The sequence below is a fragment of the Typopeltis vanoorti genome, chromosome 10 (assembly GCF_054136105.1).
Source record: "Typopeltis vanoorti isolate ZY-2024b chromosome 10, IOZ_Tvanoo_1.0, whole genome shotgun sequence".
In the NCBI taxonomy this organism is placed as follows: Eukaryota; Metazoa; Arthropoda; class Arachnida; order Uropygi; family Thelyphonidae; genus Typopeltis; species Typopeltis vanoorti.
The window spans coordinates 69,802,188-69,822,818 of NC_143558.1; the positions used below are offsets into that span (position 1 = coordinate 69,802,188).

The 20,631-nt window shown below is 34.3% G+C and overlaps 1 protein-coding gene across 1 annotated transcript in view; it reads right to left on the reverse strand.

Moving 5' to 3' along the window:
* The window catches only part of LOC150102493 (uncharacterized), a 192,971-nt gene that overhangs the window by 34,259 nt on the left and 138,081 nt on the right, over positions 1-20,631 (reverse strand). Inside the window, exons 8-10 of the mRNA XM_090399601.1 lie at positions 19,517-19,701; positions 9,731-9,789; positions 5,716-5,790 (exon numbers count right to left, since the gene is read on the reverse strand). Coding sequence (XP_090255727.1) covers positions 5,716-5,790; positions 9,731-9,789; positions 19,517-19,701 — 319 coding nt within the window. The remainder of the gene's footprint in view (positions 1-5,715; positions 5,791-9,730; positions 9,790-19,516; positions 19,702-20,631) is intronic.

Below are 20,631 nucleotides of genomic sequence, written 5' to 3' on the forward strand. Positions count from 1 at the left end.
ATTTAGTCAGAGAATCTTGCAGACTTGTAGCGGATTTATTTAGAAGTATAACATCATCCGCATAAAGCAAAGAGCTAACATTAACATCTCCAATTTTGATATCATGTTTAATACCACTTTCGTTCATAATGTGATCCATATAGATAATGAATAACAGAGGGGATAATGTACATCCTTGTCTCACATCAGATTTAACATTAAACCATCTTCCTGTATTTCCTTCAATTCTAACTGCTGATTTACAACTCAAATAAAGACTAAGTATTGCTTGATATAATGCCCCATTGACACCATATAACTGTAGTGTATTGAATAGCTTCTCTCTTGGCACCTTGTCATATGCCTTTTCCAAATCGACAAAACTTAAATACAATACTCTATTATATTCCCATGGTTTCTCGACTATTTGTCGTAAAGTGAAGCTCTGATGCTGACAGCCTCTATTTGGCCGAATCCAGCTTGTTCTTCACCAAGCTTTTCTTCCACAATTCTTCTCAACCGTTTCTCAAGTATACTTGCATATATCTTACCAGGAACACTCAGTAGGGAAATACCTCTGTAATTCTCACATTCAGTTTTATTTCCCTTTTTATATATGGGTGCTATGAGAGCTCTACTCCAATCATCGGGAATTTGTCCCTCTGTCCAGGTTTTCTGAACTATGCAGTGCAGCCACTGTAAGACTCTTATACCACCCATACTTCAGCATTTCTGGTCGAATATCATCTACTCCTGCTGCCTTTTCACATTTCAAGCCTTTGATGGCTTCAAGTATAAATATGTATTCCTGACTGCATGCCTGGTCAATGTTTTTTACCACTGTGCTGTCATCACTGCTTGTTTCATTTAGCAGTTTTTCAAAGTAATTACTCCATACTTCAAGTATATCTTTTTTTCTCCTGTTTTCATGTCACATTTATCATCTCTAGCTCCTTTTACTGCACTCTTTCCTCCATTCCTAAGCTTCTTCAACAACCTCGAGAATATTTTCCCACTTTCTTGATATTTATTTTCTATATTCTTGCCAAAGTCCTCCCATAACTTTTGTTTAGCTAGTTTTACACAGTGTTTAGCATTCTTGCATTTGTCTCTATATTCTCTAAGAGCATAAGCTGACTTATTTGCCAGGAACTTTGATATGCTTTCTTCTTTTCCTTCACTGCGGCTTTAACTTCCTGTGTCCACCAGGGAGTTCTGATTTTTTTATCCTTGCACACAACCTCACCACACACCTCTCTGGCAGAATCAATCAATGTTTTCTTCAGAGTTTGCCACTGAATCTCCAAGGTTTGATTCCTGTTCTCAAACTCTTTCATTTTTTCTTCAATAATCTTTGTGTATTTTAGTCTACAGTTCACATCTGAGAGCTGCTCAACTTTTATTCGCTTATTCTTTTCAATATGAAATTCAATTTTATCCTGCTCAAGACTAAATAGTGATCACTTCCAATTTCAAATCCTCTGTACACTCTGGTGTCCTGCACCAGGGAGAAAACATCACTATCAACAATAACATAGTCAATGAGACTTTTCTTATTCCTTGCTTCTTCTCTACAGTGAATTTGTGCACAATTTTATGTTGGAACATAGTGTTAGTAATAACCAGTCCATGTCCTGAGCAGAAATCCAACAGGTATTTGCCATTATTATTAGCTTTGCTCTTTTCTCCAAATTTTCCCAAAATATTTTTGTATGTCTCACAATCATTTCCTACTCTGCAATTTAGATCCCGAACAAGGACCAACTTTTCCTTTTTCATTGTGTCAGTTGCTTTTTCTAAAGCCTCAAAAAATTCCTCCACTTCTACCTTAGTAGAAGCTACTGAGGGACCATAGTCACAAATAAGTCTCATTGTCCAGTTCCTCATTCTCATATTTGTCCACATTACTCTACTTGAGACTGAATGCCATTCAAGAAGATTAGCCTCATATTTTGTGTTGAATACTATGGCTACTCCTTCTTTTCCTTGATTGTCATTGCCTGAATATAACATTTTGTATTTATTGCTCAGAAAGATCTCACCAGTTTTGGTATTTTTTGTTTCAGTCACCCCTATTATGTCGATATGGTACTTATCTAATTCCTCAGCTAGCTCCATTTCTTTGCCATTCAGGCTTCTTACAATTTGAAAACCAGCAATATGACATACAAATGCTTTACAATATTGTATTATGGAAATTTTATTGTTTAGTCAGATGATTTTTGCATTTAGAAAGAAGCATTCTATAAAATACCGAATTTTTGGTTAGGTGGTGTAGACCACACACACATTATGCAATATTCACACCAGGAGGAAATAAAATTCTATTTTTGCTATGAGAGGTTTTTTAAATGGTTCCATCCTCTTAGTTTACTGTGGTCTTACTGAAATTGTGGGAGCGACTGAAGAGCAATCAATCCCAGGCAGAGAAGGTGAACTCAAGGAAGTTAACTTAGACAATGCTAACCACTTGGGTATCAGTCATCTTTGCACTTTACTTTCAATTGGTCTTTTTTTTATTCAGCTGCATGAGATTGATGAAAAAGAAAAAAAAAACGATAGTCTTTGACTACATGATGATATAAAAGAACTTAGGCCTTCCCCCCCCCTCCTATCTCTCATACTATCTATCTGTCTTTTCTTTCTCCCAATACTATCAGATTCTCTTGCAGCCCTATACTAACTATTCTAGATTTATGATGAACTCCCCTTTACTTTTCACCTCACCAAAGGCTGAAACCAGTCTGGGTAGTGGCCCTTCCCAGAATACATAGCATTATACATACCTGAAAAGATGCCTGTTTTGCATTATGAGATACTAAGGCAATTAATGTGATGTCAGCAGCCTCTATATAGAAGTGGGATAGTCATGAAGATACTTCATGTGTAAAGTTTGTTTACTTACACTTAGATAAAGGATTAAACAAGAATATAATTTCTTGGCATTTTTAATTTAAAATGAGGTGAAAACTTTCAATAATATATATTATATGCTTTCATCATATTTATCTCCTATTATATGCTTGAAAAGAAATTATATTCTTCTTTTCATTTGTATTTTTTACCCTAGTATAATCAAACAAAAATATTCACATGAAGCATTTTCATGACCAACTACTTATATACAGAGCAGATGATTTCCAATCAATTTTCTCCTTTTATTCCATATTGCACAGCATTCTTTCTTCAAAGGATGTGTGCGTGTGTACAAGATACACACACACACCATTTTACTACCAACATTATTATTATTCACGCCTCGATGGAGTCAAAAGACTCATTGTGGGAGGTCCCTCATACAAAACACAAAGTCTACCATACCAATCCTTAAACTCATTGATAGTTCTTGCTCTCACCACTCTATCAGGCAATGCATTCCATGGTCCAACCACCCTCCATACAAAGAAACCACTCCTCACCCTCTTGCTCACAGTTTCCTTTCGTAACTTCCAGGGATGGCCTCTTGTCATCACTCCTTCCCTCTGTTCAACCAAGCGAAAGAACTCCCCAGTGCCAACCCTGTAACCACCTCTCAACAGTTTAAAAGTCTCAATTATATCACCTCTCCTTCTATCTACCAAACTCTGCAGTCCACATTCCCTCAGCCGATCCTCATAACTAACATTATACAGTCCTGAAACCATCTTTGTTATCTGCCTTTGTACCCTTTCCACAGTTAATTTACCCCTTCAAATCCTGGGGACCAAATCTGAGAACAATAATCTAAGTGTGGTCTGATCAGAGACTTATACAACAGAATGATAACCCTCTTATCTCTGCAGGTCAGTGTACTTCTCCTTATTGCAGCAATCCTCTGTATTACCTTCATCACCATTGCAATGTCCCCTAAATTTCAGGTTTCTATCAATCATCAACCCTAGATCTCGTCTCCCCCACTTCCTCCAGTACAACTCCTCCAATAGAGTATGAAGCGTCACATCAATATGTCCCAATACTCAAAAACTTACATTTTGCTGCATTAAACTGATACCCCCACTCATTTGCCCATCTGTCTAGCTTATTTAAATCCTCTTGCAGGGCTACCACATCTGCACTATTACTAATAATCCTTCCCAGCTTCGCATCATCTGCAAACAACTGTCATTGATATAAAGGTTAAACAATATAGGTCCCAGTACTGAGCCCTATGGGACCCCCACTTGCAACCCTCTGCCTCCTTGAAACTGCTCCACCATACACAAATCTCTGATACCTATCAGACAGCCAATCCTGAATCCAGTTGACCAACCTGGCACTCAGACCCATATGCTGCAACTTAAATATCAGCTTATCATGTGGCATCCTGTCAAATGCCTTCGCTAAGTCCAAGAAAATGGCAGTATATGCCTTTCCCTCATCTACTGCTCTTGTAACTTTATTATAAAAGGCTAGCATACTGCTAAAACAAGAGCACCCCTTCACAAATCCATGTTGACTCACACAGATAACATTACCCTCATTCGCCCAATGCTGTATACGGTCCCTCATTATAAACAGTCTGCTACCTCCCTTATGTAATGGCACTATCTTATCTTCCTTCCATTCCCTGGGCACCTTTCCCACAGCCAGACCTTCATTGAAAAGCCAGGTCAAAGGCGTTGTCAGTTCTTTAGCACATTCTCTCAAAACTTGAGGTGAAAACCATCCGGTCCCACAGCTTTACTGACATCCAGAGTACTCAGTATTTGGAACACATTCTCCTCCTGCACCTCTAAACCTCGAACCTGTCCTATCCCTCTGGTATCAAAATTTACTCCTCCAGGATGAAATACTCCAATAAAGTGTTCATTGAACAATTCCACTATGTCCTCTTCATCAGTCACTCTATTCCCATTTTTATCCCACAATGTCATTCTTCCACAATCATTCCTCCTCCTACTGGCCACATAGCTAAAAAATTCCCTAGGATTTTCTTTGGATCTTAGGGCCAATCTCTTCTCATATTCCACTTTCGCCTTCCTTACCATACTAGTCACTCTCCTGGCCTGTGTCTTATATTCTTCATGCATCTTCTCTTCACCCATCTCCTTATATCTCTCCATAGCTTCTTTTTTGCATGCAATTCCTGTTTAATATTGTTTGTCATCCACTTTACTCCAAATTGTGTCTTCTTCACTCCTGGAATACAGCTTACTATTGCTGCTGACAAATATTCCTTCCCAATTTCCCAAGCACTAATGATATAACATATGAGAAATATGATCTTTGCATCAGGATGGCCTTCGTGGATATAAAGAAACTGCAGAAACTAATGGAAACCTCAATAGACTGAAACTAGTTTGAGATAACTCGAATCATGTACATGCCCTTTAATGATACATGCATTCTTTGAAGAGAGTGTACTAGGTATTAGAAGATATCAAGGGCAATCTGAGGGGAAGTCAACTTCTCTATACATAAATAACTTAGTTGTGAAGAGATACTTCATCTGTAATGTTTTGTTTGCTTGTGTTGGCGTAAACTCACACACTGTAATCTCTCAATTATCTAGATGCACTAAGAAATCAATTTACTGGTCAGTGAACTAAGGGTACAGGTAACTTAATGTCCAGTTACACAGCACTGTTGCAAGAGTTAGTTGCCATGCAAACCTATTCAAGGGTATATAACTGAGCATTCGATTATTGAAAGATCACTACACAATATGAATGAAAACAAGAATGCAATTTCTTGATAAGTATAACATACTTTCCTCCAACAGTAACAACAACAAAAAAAATCCTACAACTTATCTACCTTTCTTGGAAAATAATTCTTCTTTATTTTCTTTGGATTTTTCTCGAGAATTATTCAAATCCCACTGTTCATCACCTATCAAAACAATTTTCGTGATTATTAAAAATAAATAAATGAAATAAAGGATGTATATATTTCAATTAGATTGCAAAAATCTGAAACAGGTAACACTTATTTCACCCATTAGACCTACAGAAACCTCTTCAAATAAAAATACTAGATGTGATGAATGTTTGATTCTAAATATGATATTTCAGAAGACTGATTTATGAAAAAAATTTTATAACCTGAGGGCAGGCAGTCTCCACCTGATAGTGTCCTCACCTTGTCGTGATGTCGTGATAACACATCCCAATGACCCTGAGAGCAATGCCAGTTTTAGGGCCTCCCAAGCTGGATCACAGGGGAGGGTCCAGACTAAGAGAGAGACACCCTGGTCCTCCAGGTTGGGGGTTGAGCATGAGGCCAACAACCTCATCTTGTAAAAACCTTACTTCTTAGGAACCAAGCACCAAATAAGTCTCAATATCGGACTATACAAGATGGAACTTTGGAATAAAGGATTATGATTTGGAACGTGGAATGTCAGAAGCTTATATAGAGCAGGTGCACTGCAAACTTTCAGTGATGAACTTAAAAAAATATAAAATGGATAGATGGATTGATAGTGGTGAACATAAGTTAGGAGATTATTTGTTATTATATGGTGGAAATATCACAGGAAGACATGAACTAGGAACAGGATTTATGATACAAAGAAGGCTATGGAAATTCACTCGTAAGTTTTGAGGCCATCAATGAAAGGCTCAGTAAAATAAGACTGCTAACAAAAATGTTCAAAATAACCTTAATCAATGCCAACTTCCTCCAGTTTCACAGGTTCAGCTCTTTCATGTCGATTTTAATGTTATCCATCCATCTTTTGCAGGGGTCTTCCTCTAGGACGTTTTCCATTTGGGTGATGTAAGAAGGTTCTCCTCACTAGCCTGTTATTCTCAATTCTTTCTAGGTGATCTAACGATGTGATGCGACTAGCTCTGATTTCATTTATTATTATTGGCCTCTTATAAAGTTCATAGAGTTCTTTATTTGTTCACCTTCTCCATTCAAGGATTTTTAACTGAGCCAAATATTTTCCTTACAATTTTCTTTTAGAAGCCTTGTAGTTGATCTTCAACAGCTTTTGTTATATTCCATGTCTCTGCACCATATAATATGACTGGTCTAATTAGCATTCTGTAAGTATTTATTTTAGATTCATATGGCAGATTTTTAGATGAGAGGAGGTGCTGAAGTGAGAAATATGATTTATTCCCTGCTTATTATCTTCAGTTATTATACAGCCTAGATATTTAAAAAATTTATTGAGTTTTTCAATATCAACTATTCAGAACAACGAATAGTTGATGACTTATGAAGATCATTATCTCTAGATACTTTTAAATATTCTGTTTTATTTTGGTTAATATTAAGACCTATTTTTTCAGAAGAGGCTTTAAGGTTTATAAAGGTTTCAGTTATATTATCTGCATTTTCTCCTCTAATATCAATATCACCTGCATACCCCCAGGAATGGTGCAGAGCATGATATAGTACTTTTAGTTGTTTCTTAAATTACTTTTTCTAAAGATATGTTGAATAGTATAGGTGATATCGCACCATTTGTTTTAAACCTGTGATGTTAAATGGCTCTGACAATATGTTGTTAGCGAGGACTCTACATTGATTTTCTGTACACACATTATGACCAGTCTGATTAATTTTTCTGGTATTTCAAACCCCTTTAAGATATTTCATAGACTTTCTCAATGTATGCTATCATATGCTTTTTGGAAATCAATGAAAAAATTATGACTTTCTTTATTATATTCCCAATTTTTCTCTAGAATTTGTCTCAAAGTAAAAAGGTGATCACTGGTGATTTCTTCTGAATCCTGCCTGATATTCTCCAAGAATCTCCTCTGCATAGGGGATAATTCTTTTCAGGATAATATCAGGCAGGATTTTGTAATTAGTATTAAAAAGTGAGATGCCTCTATAGTTTTTCACATTTCCTTTTATTGCTTTTTTTGTGGGTGGGATTATTATTGATTCTTTCCAGTCTTCTAACAGGTTTTCATTTTTCCATATGAGTTTAATTAGTGTGAACAGTTTGTTAGTTATTTCTTTAACTCCATATTTAATTTGTTCAGATGTGACTTTATCAAATCCCACATCTTTATTATCCCTTCCAGAGTATCATAGAATTCATCCTTGGTATCTTGATGGAAATGTGATAGCAGGTTATATACAGTACTTTGTAATAAGACGGAAAGAGTAAAATAAAAAACAGGATCTTTAATTTATTAATGAGCCTTTGATTGGTGTGATGATTTGAAGTTGCATTATTTTGAATTATTAAGTTACTACTGTATAAGCTTTGGTAAGAGTATCATCTGTTGCAAGTCCATCTTAACCATTACCAATTAATTTTTTTAAATTTTGAATATATATATTCTGCATTTCTTAAATAAAAGGGCATGCTACTGAAATACAATCCTTTATTTTCTGCACTTCACTTTTCCTTATGTTTGAAAATACTCAGATCTCCAAACAAGATGAGATTTATTTTCTTGGGCTGACTTCCATCTTTAGAATTTTCTGGCATAAAGACATCTGAGTCATGGCCTCTTCAGCTTTCAATAAAACTGTGCTCATTTCCGTTCAAGACATGACTTCTCACCTGCAACCATTGTATGAATCCCAAATCCATCTAACAAGGAATACTATTCATAGATTTTGGGGTAGTGTTAAAAAACTCCTAAGAATGCTTAATGTAATTCAAACAATGGCAATGATCTCCCCCCCCCATTATTTGTCAAATGAACAAAAGACAGCAATGATGTTCATCATATCTTTGGTGACAAAGAACAGAACTAACTAGATTTGTCATTTTCTGTTATGTTCTCAGTTCAAGCCTGAATAATAAGTGTGTAAGTAGATAATATCTAGACTTGCTTGCAAACTAGATATTCTACTTTGCTCACTCTCTCTTTTCTGTCATTCAGCTAATACAACTTATTTTGCTTGGCAATTAAAAAAAGTTTGGACAGTCATTAAGAAATAAGTTAACTACTAAAGTCATGAAAAGGATGTATTTTAATGCACAACATACATCTGGTTGGGCGAGTGGTTAGCATATCTGTTTTCTAGTCAAAAGACTGTGAGTTTGAATTTCACAATGGACACGGATATTTATGATTGTCTGTGAAAATACTAGTGGTGATAGATGGCGGTGGTATATTTTGTGGATTGAGTGGTGGAGATAGAGTTGTAGAGTAGGTTCCCTCCCTCCCTCGATGAGTCTTTGAACTCCGAGGGAGGTATCACATAATGAAGTAATAATAATATATAGTTATAATGTGCAAATGCATGCCAAACAAGTGAATCATTTTAATAAATTTATTTATTTGTTTATTTTATTTTTTGAAAGGCAATAATGAGTCTTTATTTTATTTATTTTAGATGTATAAAACAAATAAAAAATAAACCTATTAGTTTTGGTTTATTTGGTTCTTTGAATTATGATTTATCATAATGCAAATAACTTTTGTTTATGCATATCAATTAAAATTTCAGATAAATGATTCAAGCTACAGTAATCAAAATAAATATGGAAGAGAAAAGAAAATAAAGCACTGCAATCTCACAATTTTTTTAGTTCATTTAAGCGCATTTGTGTGACGTTTAATATTAACAACTTACATAAGTTGTCACATTTACTGAAGAATTCTTTACAAACAAGGAATTTCTTCAACAATATGACTTCCAATTTTGAAGCCATTTTTAATTTTGTGCTACACTATACAAATGCTTTGTTATATAATACTTTTGAGTTATATAACATGACTAAAGATTTTCTTAGTCATCTTTGTAGATTTTGTAGATTTTATATTTGCAATAAATTATTCATTAAATCTTCTTTCAGTATGAAGTCAATTAACATAATAACTATTTGATAATATGAAAAAATTACTTTCTGAAATCCAAGCAGGTTCTCTGAAATGCTGATTACTGGCTCTAGACTGACACTCTCTGGAAATAAAAATAATAACAAATTATAATAAGTGAATACACTGAAAACTATTAATATTTTAAATTTTTCATGTAGATGTTTTACATGAGTATATATCATGTACCCCAGAGGGTTTATATACCTGGAGAGATTTTTTCATTTTCCATGACTATAAAGCTAAATATATTTTAATACAATAAAAGGATGAAAAACTAAAAATTCAACCATGTGAGTTTTCACTCCTGTTGTAAACTCTATAAAGCAAACTAATATATGAGCACAATGTAACATTGCAAGTGAGTATGCAATTTTGCATCTTGATGCTCATGGCTGTTCTTTTCTTAATAAATGAAAGGTACACATGTATGCAAATAAAATATTTTCACTAGGTTTATAAGTTTATAGGTTTGGTGATGATGTTTTGGCTATTGTCAATGAAAACAGAGTATACATGAAAGTAATGCGATTAGGACAGCAAAGGAGAAATTATATCCTTAATTAAAAATAAAATCAAGCTTCAAATTTGCAAAATTCTAAATAACAGGAAAAAAAATGAATATATATATATATATATATATATATTTTTTTTTTAGAAACATGATTCATGTTTCAAACATGAAAATTGTCTATCATAGGCAAAAGAAATGCGAGAAAAAATTAGTGTGAGATAATGGAAGAGAAAAACATTTGCATCATTCAATCATATAATATGATTTTGATGTTATTGCTGTAACAGATTCTTTTTTTATAACTGGACTTAATCTTTTCAAAATACTATCTTTATTTTTGTTACTGGAAATTGATATGACCAATTCTTTCTTTTCTTAAAAAAGTTAATCAATTACCAAAAATCAATATTGTATCAAATTTGCATAGAAAATCCCAAATGACAAAATCACCTTTTTTCATGAGTATTTCCCATTGCAAGCAAAAACTGTATTCATTACAAGTGTTTATAAATAGAAGTCAAGAAAATCTGTGTTCATGGGGCATGCTTAATATCCTGAAGAACTGCCTACCTAAAATCACCATGCTCAAGAATAATTCCAGTAAATATAGAGCTTTCACAGTGAAGTTACTCACAGCACAGATTCTGTTTAATCCTTTATTCAAAAAGTTTGCATGTGAATTAAACACTGATCTCTTCATCGTATTTTTGTCTTCAAGAAGTGATGGATATAGTAATCTGATCATAACAAAAAATGCAGACAATTTTTCTGCATCTTAAAAATTTCAATTTCATCAAATCTGTTAATCTATTCTTGAGTTGTTTTATTATAATTATTATACAGGAAACTCCCAAGTATGAAGAACTCATTACAGTAAGCCCACATTAATATTCACCATTATTTTCTTCTGCATCAATTCAACCAAACCCTTTAGTAATGTATATCTTTCTATCCTATTCTTTTTTTTTTTTTTTTCATCTATTGACTTATAACTTTGTAACATCCAGTTTATCCTCATACAGAGCACTCCATAGCTCAATCAGCAGGAGGCTTTTTTCACATATCACTACCTTATGAGGGATTTGAACTTACAGCCTTTATTATGATAAAAAAAAAATATATAAAAAAAAAAGAGTAGTTTTTATTACCTAAATTACAGGAACAGGCTTGCTTCTTGGGACATATCACGTTTAACATACAAACATCTCAAATATGCTTGAAATTTAAATAGTAGGACTGTACTGCAACACTTGGAAAAAACTATGGGAAGCATAATGGAAAATTATCAGTGAAGCGTGTGCTGTTTTTCAGGAAAAAAAAAATATGGAAAACATTTTAATTGCAAAGAAATGGCTTTCCATTCACTTTCATTGCTATTACAGCATTTTTGAACTTCATGTTAGATCATTTATTCATGTCTAGAAAAGAGAAAGAAAAACTTCAGTGGATAATACTCAGCAAAAAACTGAGAAACATACACTGAACTTTGCCATAATAGGTGGAAATTAATTTTTCTAACAACAGTGCTAAGGTAGACTGAAAAGAAAATGAAATATGGATATTATAATTACAGGTATCCCTTGCTTAACGCAGGATTTGATTAACGCGCCGAAATTAATTGTGGCAATCCCTTGATATGCACGGCAAGAGTTTTGATTAGCATGCCTTTACCCTGTGGAGCTCGCAGCTGATCTGACAGATACATGCAAAATGTTTAATATAAATATTCTTACACAATTCAGTGTATAGCTTGGAAGTCATGAGTAGTTGTGCATTCGTTACGAGTGATATTCCACACTATTTTTTGCTGTCAGTTTGGTTTAACATGTTATGTAAAGGTTTGTGATATTTGACAGTAAATTGTATCTGAGAGATACCCCGGCCTCCGGTGTCAGTATAGTATGGTTTAGTTGTTTTATTTTTATTCTTTGTTCAATAATTTCTCGATTGTAATTGAAAATAAATAAACCATCATGTAATACTGAAATAGAGAACCAAAAGATTATTTATCATACATGTCCTCTAGTAGATGTGCTTTGCATTATGGAAAATACTAAGGAAAGTGATCTGGAGCTTACTCCATTTTTGCTACGAGTTGCCCATAAGGTTGTTTATGCTTGCATCCACCGAAATTTTTAGTTTCTATATATTCGGCTATGAAATAATGTTGGATTCAATATCCACTTAATTTGTAGCATCATGTATTATATTTGCAGTGTTTTTCTTTATGTTTTATTGCTTGTTTGCTGAGGTCTGGAGAGTCATTTTTGCTTTTTATCGTAGAATTTATGCCAATAAGAAAAAGACTAAGACTGTTCAAACGACTCTTGATAACTTCTTTTGATAAAAAAATTGCAGTAAATAATGTAGGTACAAGTATTTATTAAACATTTACTTTGCATTCTTTTTTTATCTTTCCTAACAGAGTAGCATATAAAACGAATTATTAATACAGTAATCAATCATGGATGAATTGTAATTTTTACCATTGATTATTAGACTTGATTAACGCGATTTTGATATATGCGGTAACATCGAGGGATTGATTAACCGAGTTAATCGAGGGATGTCTCGATTTATAACACCAGACCTCCACGGAGTCAAAAGACTCATTGCAGGAAGCAAACAGTGTTACACACAAAGCCCATCAAACCATGTTTTAAACTCATTCAGTGTAGCATTCATCACAATATCAAGCAAAGCATTCACTGACCAACCACTCTGCACACAAAGAACTTCTTATGCCCCTGTTCACATTCTCCTTATACAACCTTCCATTCTACAAAAAATTTCTTCCACATTAACCTGGTACCAACTTATATGTCTCAATCATATTCCCTTTCTTCTTCTTATTCACAAGGCAAACTGCATTCCCTCATATCCCACACTCCAAAGGCCAGTTATGACCTTAGGCTAATCTGGACCCTTTCCAACATATCCATATCACCACGAAAACCAGGAGACCAAATTTGTGCACAATAATCCATACAAGGCCAGATCAAGGTCTTACAATGGAACCAGAACCTCTTAATTTCTACAAGTTAAGGTCTTCTGCATCACTGCCATAATCTGATGTAATATCTTCACAACTTATGCAATGTGACCTTGGAACTTCAGACCCTTATTTACCACCACCATTCCAAGGTCTCTCATCTCCTCAACTTCCTCCAAAATTTTCTCACCAAGTGTATACTTTGCATCCCATTGTTGCCCATCTATTTTCAGAACCTTAAACTTTGCACCACTTCTCAGGTATGACTCCCCCATCCATTACTTTCTATCATCACTGATATTACACCCCTCCTCCAAAGACAAAGCGCCTCTGGCAACACATTCCACACATTCACCACCCTCCAAGCAAAAAATTTAGTCCCAACATCCTTATTAACCACACTCTTATACAATTTCCAGGGATGACCCTTCGTTCTCTCCCTTCCTGCACTGTACAGATTTAGACACATTCACACTTAGTTTTTTCCATCTCTGAAAATACCTTACACTTTGGAAGCGGTTTTTCTTTATGATATGCTTCAATCTCTCATCTCTTGATGTAGTTATTACCTTTCAACTGCTATTTCATCAATTCTTTTGAAAACTCCAGTTAATAGAATAATGTCTCAATACTCCACTCACACTTGCTTGAGAAGAACTTATATCAATTCCTTAGATATAAGCTGTTGTGTTTGGCCTTCTTTGTATAGAAACCATATGAAACTTCTTAGATTCCAACATGTCACTCGTTCAACCCATGTTTAGCAAATGATTAACTGAGGTCCACATGCAAACGATTCCTCACATGAGTCAGTCCTGCAGCTACTGAAATATATGCTATTTCTATGCTCTCTTCAAAACCAATTGGCAAAATTTGGAATATCCTAATATTTTTAACTATGTTAAAAATTATTATAATTTTGTGAATGTTTTCAAATAACAGTTTTCTTATAATTTATATTACATTTTTATGTGTTTACATTGTTATATAATCTACAAAGTATGTAGATTTAGAAGATGCTAATTTATATTTGGCAATAATTATTTTCTATGCAATAAATTAGAATTGCAATTCATTCAACACATTTTCTTTGATTATTTTTTGATTCAGAGGCATGTGTGTGTGTATCAGTGACATCGTGAGACTGTTTCGGATGGGTGTGCTGTCTTATGCAACCCATGCCAGTTTCACGGTATGATTGCATTTTTATTGATGTATGAATGTTTTAGAAGTATATAGAACATCAATGCTCATCTTAATTGGTCAAATGCAATTAATTGTAGGATACTTTGAATACTTTAATTTATCAATTAATTGTAACCAAATTGTGCAGAGTGGGGGACAAGGTGTTTGTTTTAAGATGCTGTATATTAGAAAACAATAATGAAGGAGAATGCTATATTTGGTTGGTATATTTGAATTACTCAAAGGTGTAAAATTTGGAAGAGGAAGACGAGGCTTAGCTCCATTGATTACAATACTGTTTCCCATTGTAAATATGAACAAGAAAGTTATAAATTTATCAAAAATTATATATTAAAAACTTGTCTATATAATATATAAAAACTTGCTACCATGTCAGTTCACACTTCAAGCATGCAAAACAGATGAAACTCAGAAAACAAAAACAGCAACCCATGAAAAATGACAACATTCAATTGGATTGGTTGACACATTAACCAATCACAGCCTCTAGGTGATATTATCTCAGAGCTCACCTTACCTCACCTTCTCACCTCATTTCCCAAGTAAGCAAACAGGTGTTTCTGCACTTGCAGGTGTTTGTTTGTTTGCTTAATTGGGAAATGGAGTAAAACCAGGTTTAAAATCGCTTAGTATTTTTAACATTTAATATACCCAAGGTAAAATACTTTCTACATTTATATCTCCTCCAGAGATATTTATTTAATAAAGTTAAAACACCTTATGGTAACTTGTTCTGGTAAAATACTTATAAGCTCTGTATTACTAAATCTTGGTGTTTCTAGCCTGGCTCCCACTGATGAGACCTCCATAAAGGTCGAAACCGGTCTGGGTAGTAGCCCCTTGCCTTTAATACAAAACGTCATACATTCCCTTCTTGGAGATGTGTTTTGGCATTAAGGGTAAATATTAAGATTAGTGATCAGAGCTTATGCCACCAGTACCACGAGTTGCCTTGGTCTTGCACTACCTGTAGGATCAGCTAGACTTGCATCACTTGCAGGTGTTTGTCTGTTTGCTTACTTGGGAAATGGAGTAAAACCAGGTTTAAAATTGCTCATCATCATCAAATTCCTGCCATGTACCCTCAAGGGGTGTAGAGGATATGACAGTACTACATGAAAAAATTACATCATTACTAACTTCCTACAAATCTACAATTTTCTTATAAATCAGTCTGTTACTTGTCAAGACTCCAACATTATCAGATCTTATATTTCTATCATCTAAGGCACTTTGTACCATATCAATCCACCTATATCTTGGTCTTCTTCTGGGTTGTTTTCCTGAAAACCTGGCAGAGAACACTGGTTTTGCTAATCTTTCTCTCCCATTCTATTTAAGTGATCATACCACCTGAGATTAGCTCTGCTAACACATTCCTGGATGCTGACAATGTCAAGTTCTTTCCTAATATCCTCATTTTTAATATGATATTGCCATTGATGCCATCTGTTCACGCCTCTAATGTTTCTCAGAACTCTCATATCTGTGGTCTCTAGTCTTTGGTCAAGTGTTTTACTTCTGACCCAGCTCTCAGATCCATAAGTTAAAACTGGTTTGAACACTGTCTTGTATACAGCTAATTTAGTGTTCCGACTAATTTCTCTCTTATTCCATATGAATTTATTCAATTGACTTCCCATCATACCAGCTTTGCTGATTCTGTTATCTATTTCTATATTTAATTTACCATCTTCAGTAAATATCGTGCCTAAGTAGCTGAAATGTTTTACTTGTTTCACAGGTTCTCCATTCACAACACAGTTGACATTTTCAACGATTCTGCCTTCTTACGTTGATAGTACCAATGTTTAACTCTGGTGATGTGGAGTTGGGGTTTGTTTTCAGATTTGTTCAGTAGCTGACTTTTCGTTGTTCGCCCTGGTTCCCTGGCAAAAACAACGGGGGCCTTGTTTAACCAGTGACGCCCCAGCCGGCATGAAATTTTCATGTTGTACCATCATTTTTTATTTTGGTTTAACCAATAAGAATACAATTTGGTCGGCTAAATCCCAAATTGCCAGCCCATCCTCGTTCGTTCAGTATCAAAGTAGATACTCAACAGGGTGCACCACGAAAAGGTGAGGATTGGACATTAGGTCAGAAGTCCTGGTCGGTTCTCCGCATTCTTTTAAAGGCTATGTGGAGGTCTCCTCACAGCTGGTATTTTTAACATATATATATATATATTATACACCAATCGATCACTTTTAAACACAGATTAGATACCAGGATTGTATTTCAAGTGTCATTGCTTTGTTTTTTGCTTAAAAGAAGAAAAATCTACTCATCATGAAATTCCTGCCATGTAATCTCAAGGGGTGTACAGGATATGATAGTACTACATGAAAAATTTACATCATTACTAACTTCCTATCTACAATTTTCCTCCAAATCAGTCTGTTATTTGTCAAGACTCCAACACTATCAGATTTTACATTTCTATCGTCTAAGGCACTTTGTACCGAATCAATCCACCTATTTCTTGGTCTTCCTCTAGGTCGTTTTTCTGCCAACCTGGCAGAGAACACTTGTTTTGCTAATCTTTCCTCGCCCATTCTGTTTAAGTGACCATACCACCCTGAGATCAGCTCTGCTAACGCATTCCTGGATGCTGAGAATATCAAGTTTTTTCCTAATATCCTCGTTTTTAATATGATATTGTCATTGATGTCATCTGTTCACGCCTCTAATCTTTCTCAGGACTCTCATATCTGCGGTCTCTAGTCTTTGGTCAAGTGTTTTACTTCTGACCCAGCTCTCAGATCCATAAGTTAAAACTGGTTTGAACACTGTCTTGTATACAGCTAATTTAGTGTTCCGACTAATTTCTCTCTTATTCCATATGAATTCATTCAGTTGACTTCCTACCATACCAGCTTTGTTGATTTTGTTGTCTATTTCCATATTTAATTTACCATCTTCACTAAAAATCGTGCCTAAGTAGCTGAAATGTTTTACTTGTTTCACAGGTTCCCCGTTCACGATACAGTTGACATTTTCAACGATTCTGCCTATTTTCATTGTCTTTGTCTTTTTAATGCTGACCTTCATACCATAGCTATTACAACAGTTATTCAATTTAGTCAGGGAATCTTGTAAACTTATAACGGATTTATTTAGAAGTATAACATCGTCCGCATAAAGCAAAGAGCTGGCATTAACATCTCTAATTTTGATATCGTGTTTAATACCACTTTCCTTCATAATGTGATCCATACAGATAATGAATAACAGAGAGTATAATGTACATCCTTGTCTCACACCAGATTTAACATTAAACCATCTTCCTGTACTTCCTTCAATTCTAACTGCTGACTTACAACTCAAATAAAGACTAAGTATTGCTTGATATAATGCCCCATTCACACAATATAACTGTAGCATATTGAATAGCTTCTCTCTTGGCACCTTGTCATATGCCTTTTCCAAATCGACAAAACTTAAATATAGATCTCTGTTATATTCCCATGCTTTCTCGACTATTTGTCGTAAAGTGAAGATCTGATCCTGACAGCCTCTATTTGGCCTGAATCCAGCTTGTTCTTCACAAGCTTTTCTTCCACAATTCTTCTCAACCGTTTCTCAAGTATACTTGCATATATCTTACCAGGAACACTCAGTAGGGAAATACCTCTGTAAATCTCACATTCAATTTTATTTCCCTCTTTATATATGGATACTACTCTACTCAGCGAATTCCCGATGATTGGAGAGCTCTACTCCAATCATCGGGAATTTGCTCCTCTGTCTAGGCATTCTAAACTATGCAGTACAGCCACTGTAAGATTTTTATACCACCGTACTTCAGCATTTCTGGTTATCATCTACTCCTGCCCTTTCCATATTTCAAGCCTTTGATGGCTTTTTCTACTTCAAGTATGGATATGTATTCCTGACTGCATGCCTGGTCAGTTTTTTTTACCACTGTGCTGTCCTCTCTGCTTGTTTCTGTGGATGGTAAGTGCAGGTCTCCTCTCAGTTATACAGCTTTGACCCTTAAGCACCCCGAAAAATCTACTTTGAAACTAATTCAAAAAAAAAAAAAAAAAATTTAAATCATCCTGAAAAATCTACTTCAAAACTAATTCAATAATTTAAGTCATCGTGAGATCCAAAAGGATACTAATTTCAAAAACACAACCAGATATTTGTAAAATCTAGTGTAATTATGGAAAATGTTAAATAGCCAAACTTGCTGGAGTTGTAAAATTCTACGAAAGTAAATAATGTAGTGATGCGGCTCATAAGACATCAACTGACCATTCAACAGAATGGTCAACAACTACAGTGTCTACAAACACAATGTAAGAGAAAATTTCTCTTATTTCATTTCAAAGATTCAAGTGATATCTGCTCATATAGAAAACATCTAGTATCCAGGCATAATTCTTCATGATATATGGCAAACCTTAATTGAATCTTGCAATGTCTCAGATTTCAGCTGTTCCAGTTTAGTTGGCTGAGTGGATAGCATCCGTCCAAATCAACACTGGATTCAAAATCCTGCTGTGGACATGAATATTCTTAATGTCTTTAGGTAATAGATTAATTTCAACATTTGTACCTACTGAAAGCCTGAAAAAGTTTCATATTTGGCCTCAAGACTAGAGCATATATATCATTAATGAACTATAAATTTCAAACCTATTTTGGCAGGGTTTGCATAAAAAAATAAAATAAAAATAAAAACTTCCAACAACCACTGAAAGCAAAAAATAAACAGCTGGTAGATGATATCACACATGCAATACTCAAATGGCATTAATTTACTGTTCCATTATAGTGATCATTGCATACTGTATTTCTAAATATAAATTTTCCTCACATTTAAGTTGTGTGCTACTTTGATAAAGCTATCAGATTTAAGTAATAAAAGATGTTGATCCAATTTATATTATTTATGCTACAATAAGTCCAAGTTATTCTTACTTTGGTTAAATGTTAAAACAATTAGAGTAAGGATTATTATTATTATTATTTTTAAAATATCAACTCATGCATTACGAAAAACAATGAATTCAGAATTCATTCATTCACTCCTCCCTCCCCAAAGAGTACAAATTTCAAAATAAGCAGAAAAGGAAAAAATAAACTCACTCTTGAAAAACTTTGTCTGAATCCCATTCTCTTCTCCATTCTCCAGTAGGTTTCTGCTGTCTAGCAATACGCTCTTTATCTATATTTTGTCTCTCTGCTTTCCACTCATCATATTCTCGCCTCTCTCTTCCTGTCATTCTAAGGGACATTTCCAACCTATTCCGTGGTGGATCCTTTGGATGTTCCTATGAATAAATAATTACATCATACAATGAAACCTTTAAGAAAATTTTAAACAAAAATCAATTTGTGTACGTAATGCTCTTTCACTAGTATTTTAAATTGGTGAAAATTGCAAGATTTCTGGGATTCAGAAATCTTGCAATTTTGGGTTTTTTTGTTGGCTACTTGGAGGTGGTAAAAAGATATATTTCATAAAGTTATCAATAGTCAATTATTCTCAGAAATAAAGGTGAGTGTATAAAATTAATTTAATAACTAATTAAATCAAAACTGTGAAGAACACAATGTTTGATTGATTTGACAACTAGCATTATTGAGAGAACACATAAACCACAAATATACTAAAGCAAAAGCTGTAATTGCATGATATCAGTAATAAAACACATGATACTTGCATGTGTAGCAAGATTACTGCACTGTGATTAACTTCTTCAGGGGACGTGATGTTAAATATAACTTAATTGATGATCTAGAATTTTATATCTTGCTGCAAGTAACACTGCCATTTTCTTAGCCAATTTCATTCTGTCATCTTTATGTTATCGGGATGTTTCATATAAAATTAGTAACTAATTATATGAACTATACATAACTCCAAGTTTCATCAGATGAAATATTCAGTAATATAAACAAAGGATGAAATTAACAAGAATAACAATCAAATACAGGTATCCCTTGATTAACACGATTAATTAAACCCTTGATGTTTCCGCGTATATCAAAATCGCGTTAATCAAACATAGTAATCAACGGTAAAAATTACAATTCGTCCATGATCGAATACTGTATTAATAATTTGTTTCATATGGCACTCTTTTAGGAAAGATAAAAAATGAATGCACAGTAAATGCTTGTACCTACATTAGTTGCTGCAATTTTTTTTATAAAAAAAAGTTATCAAGAGTCGTTTGAGCAGTTTTAGTTTTTTTCTT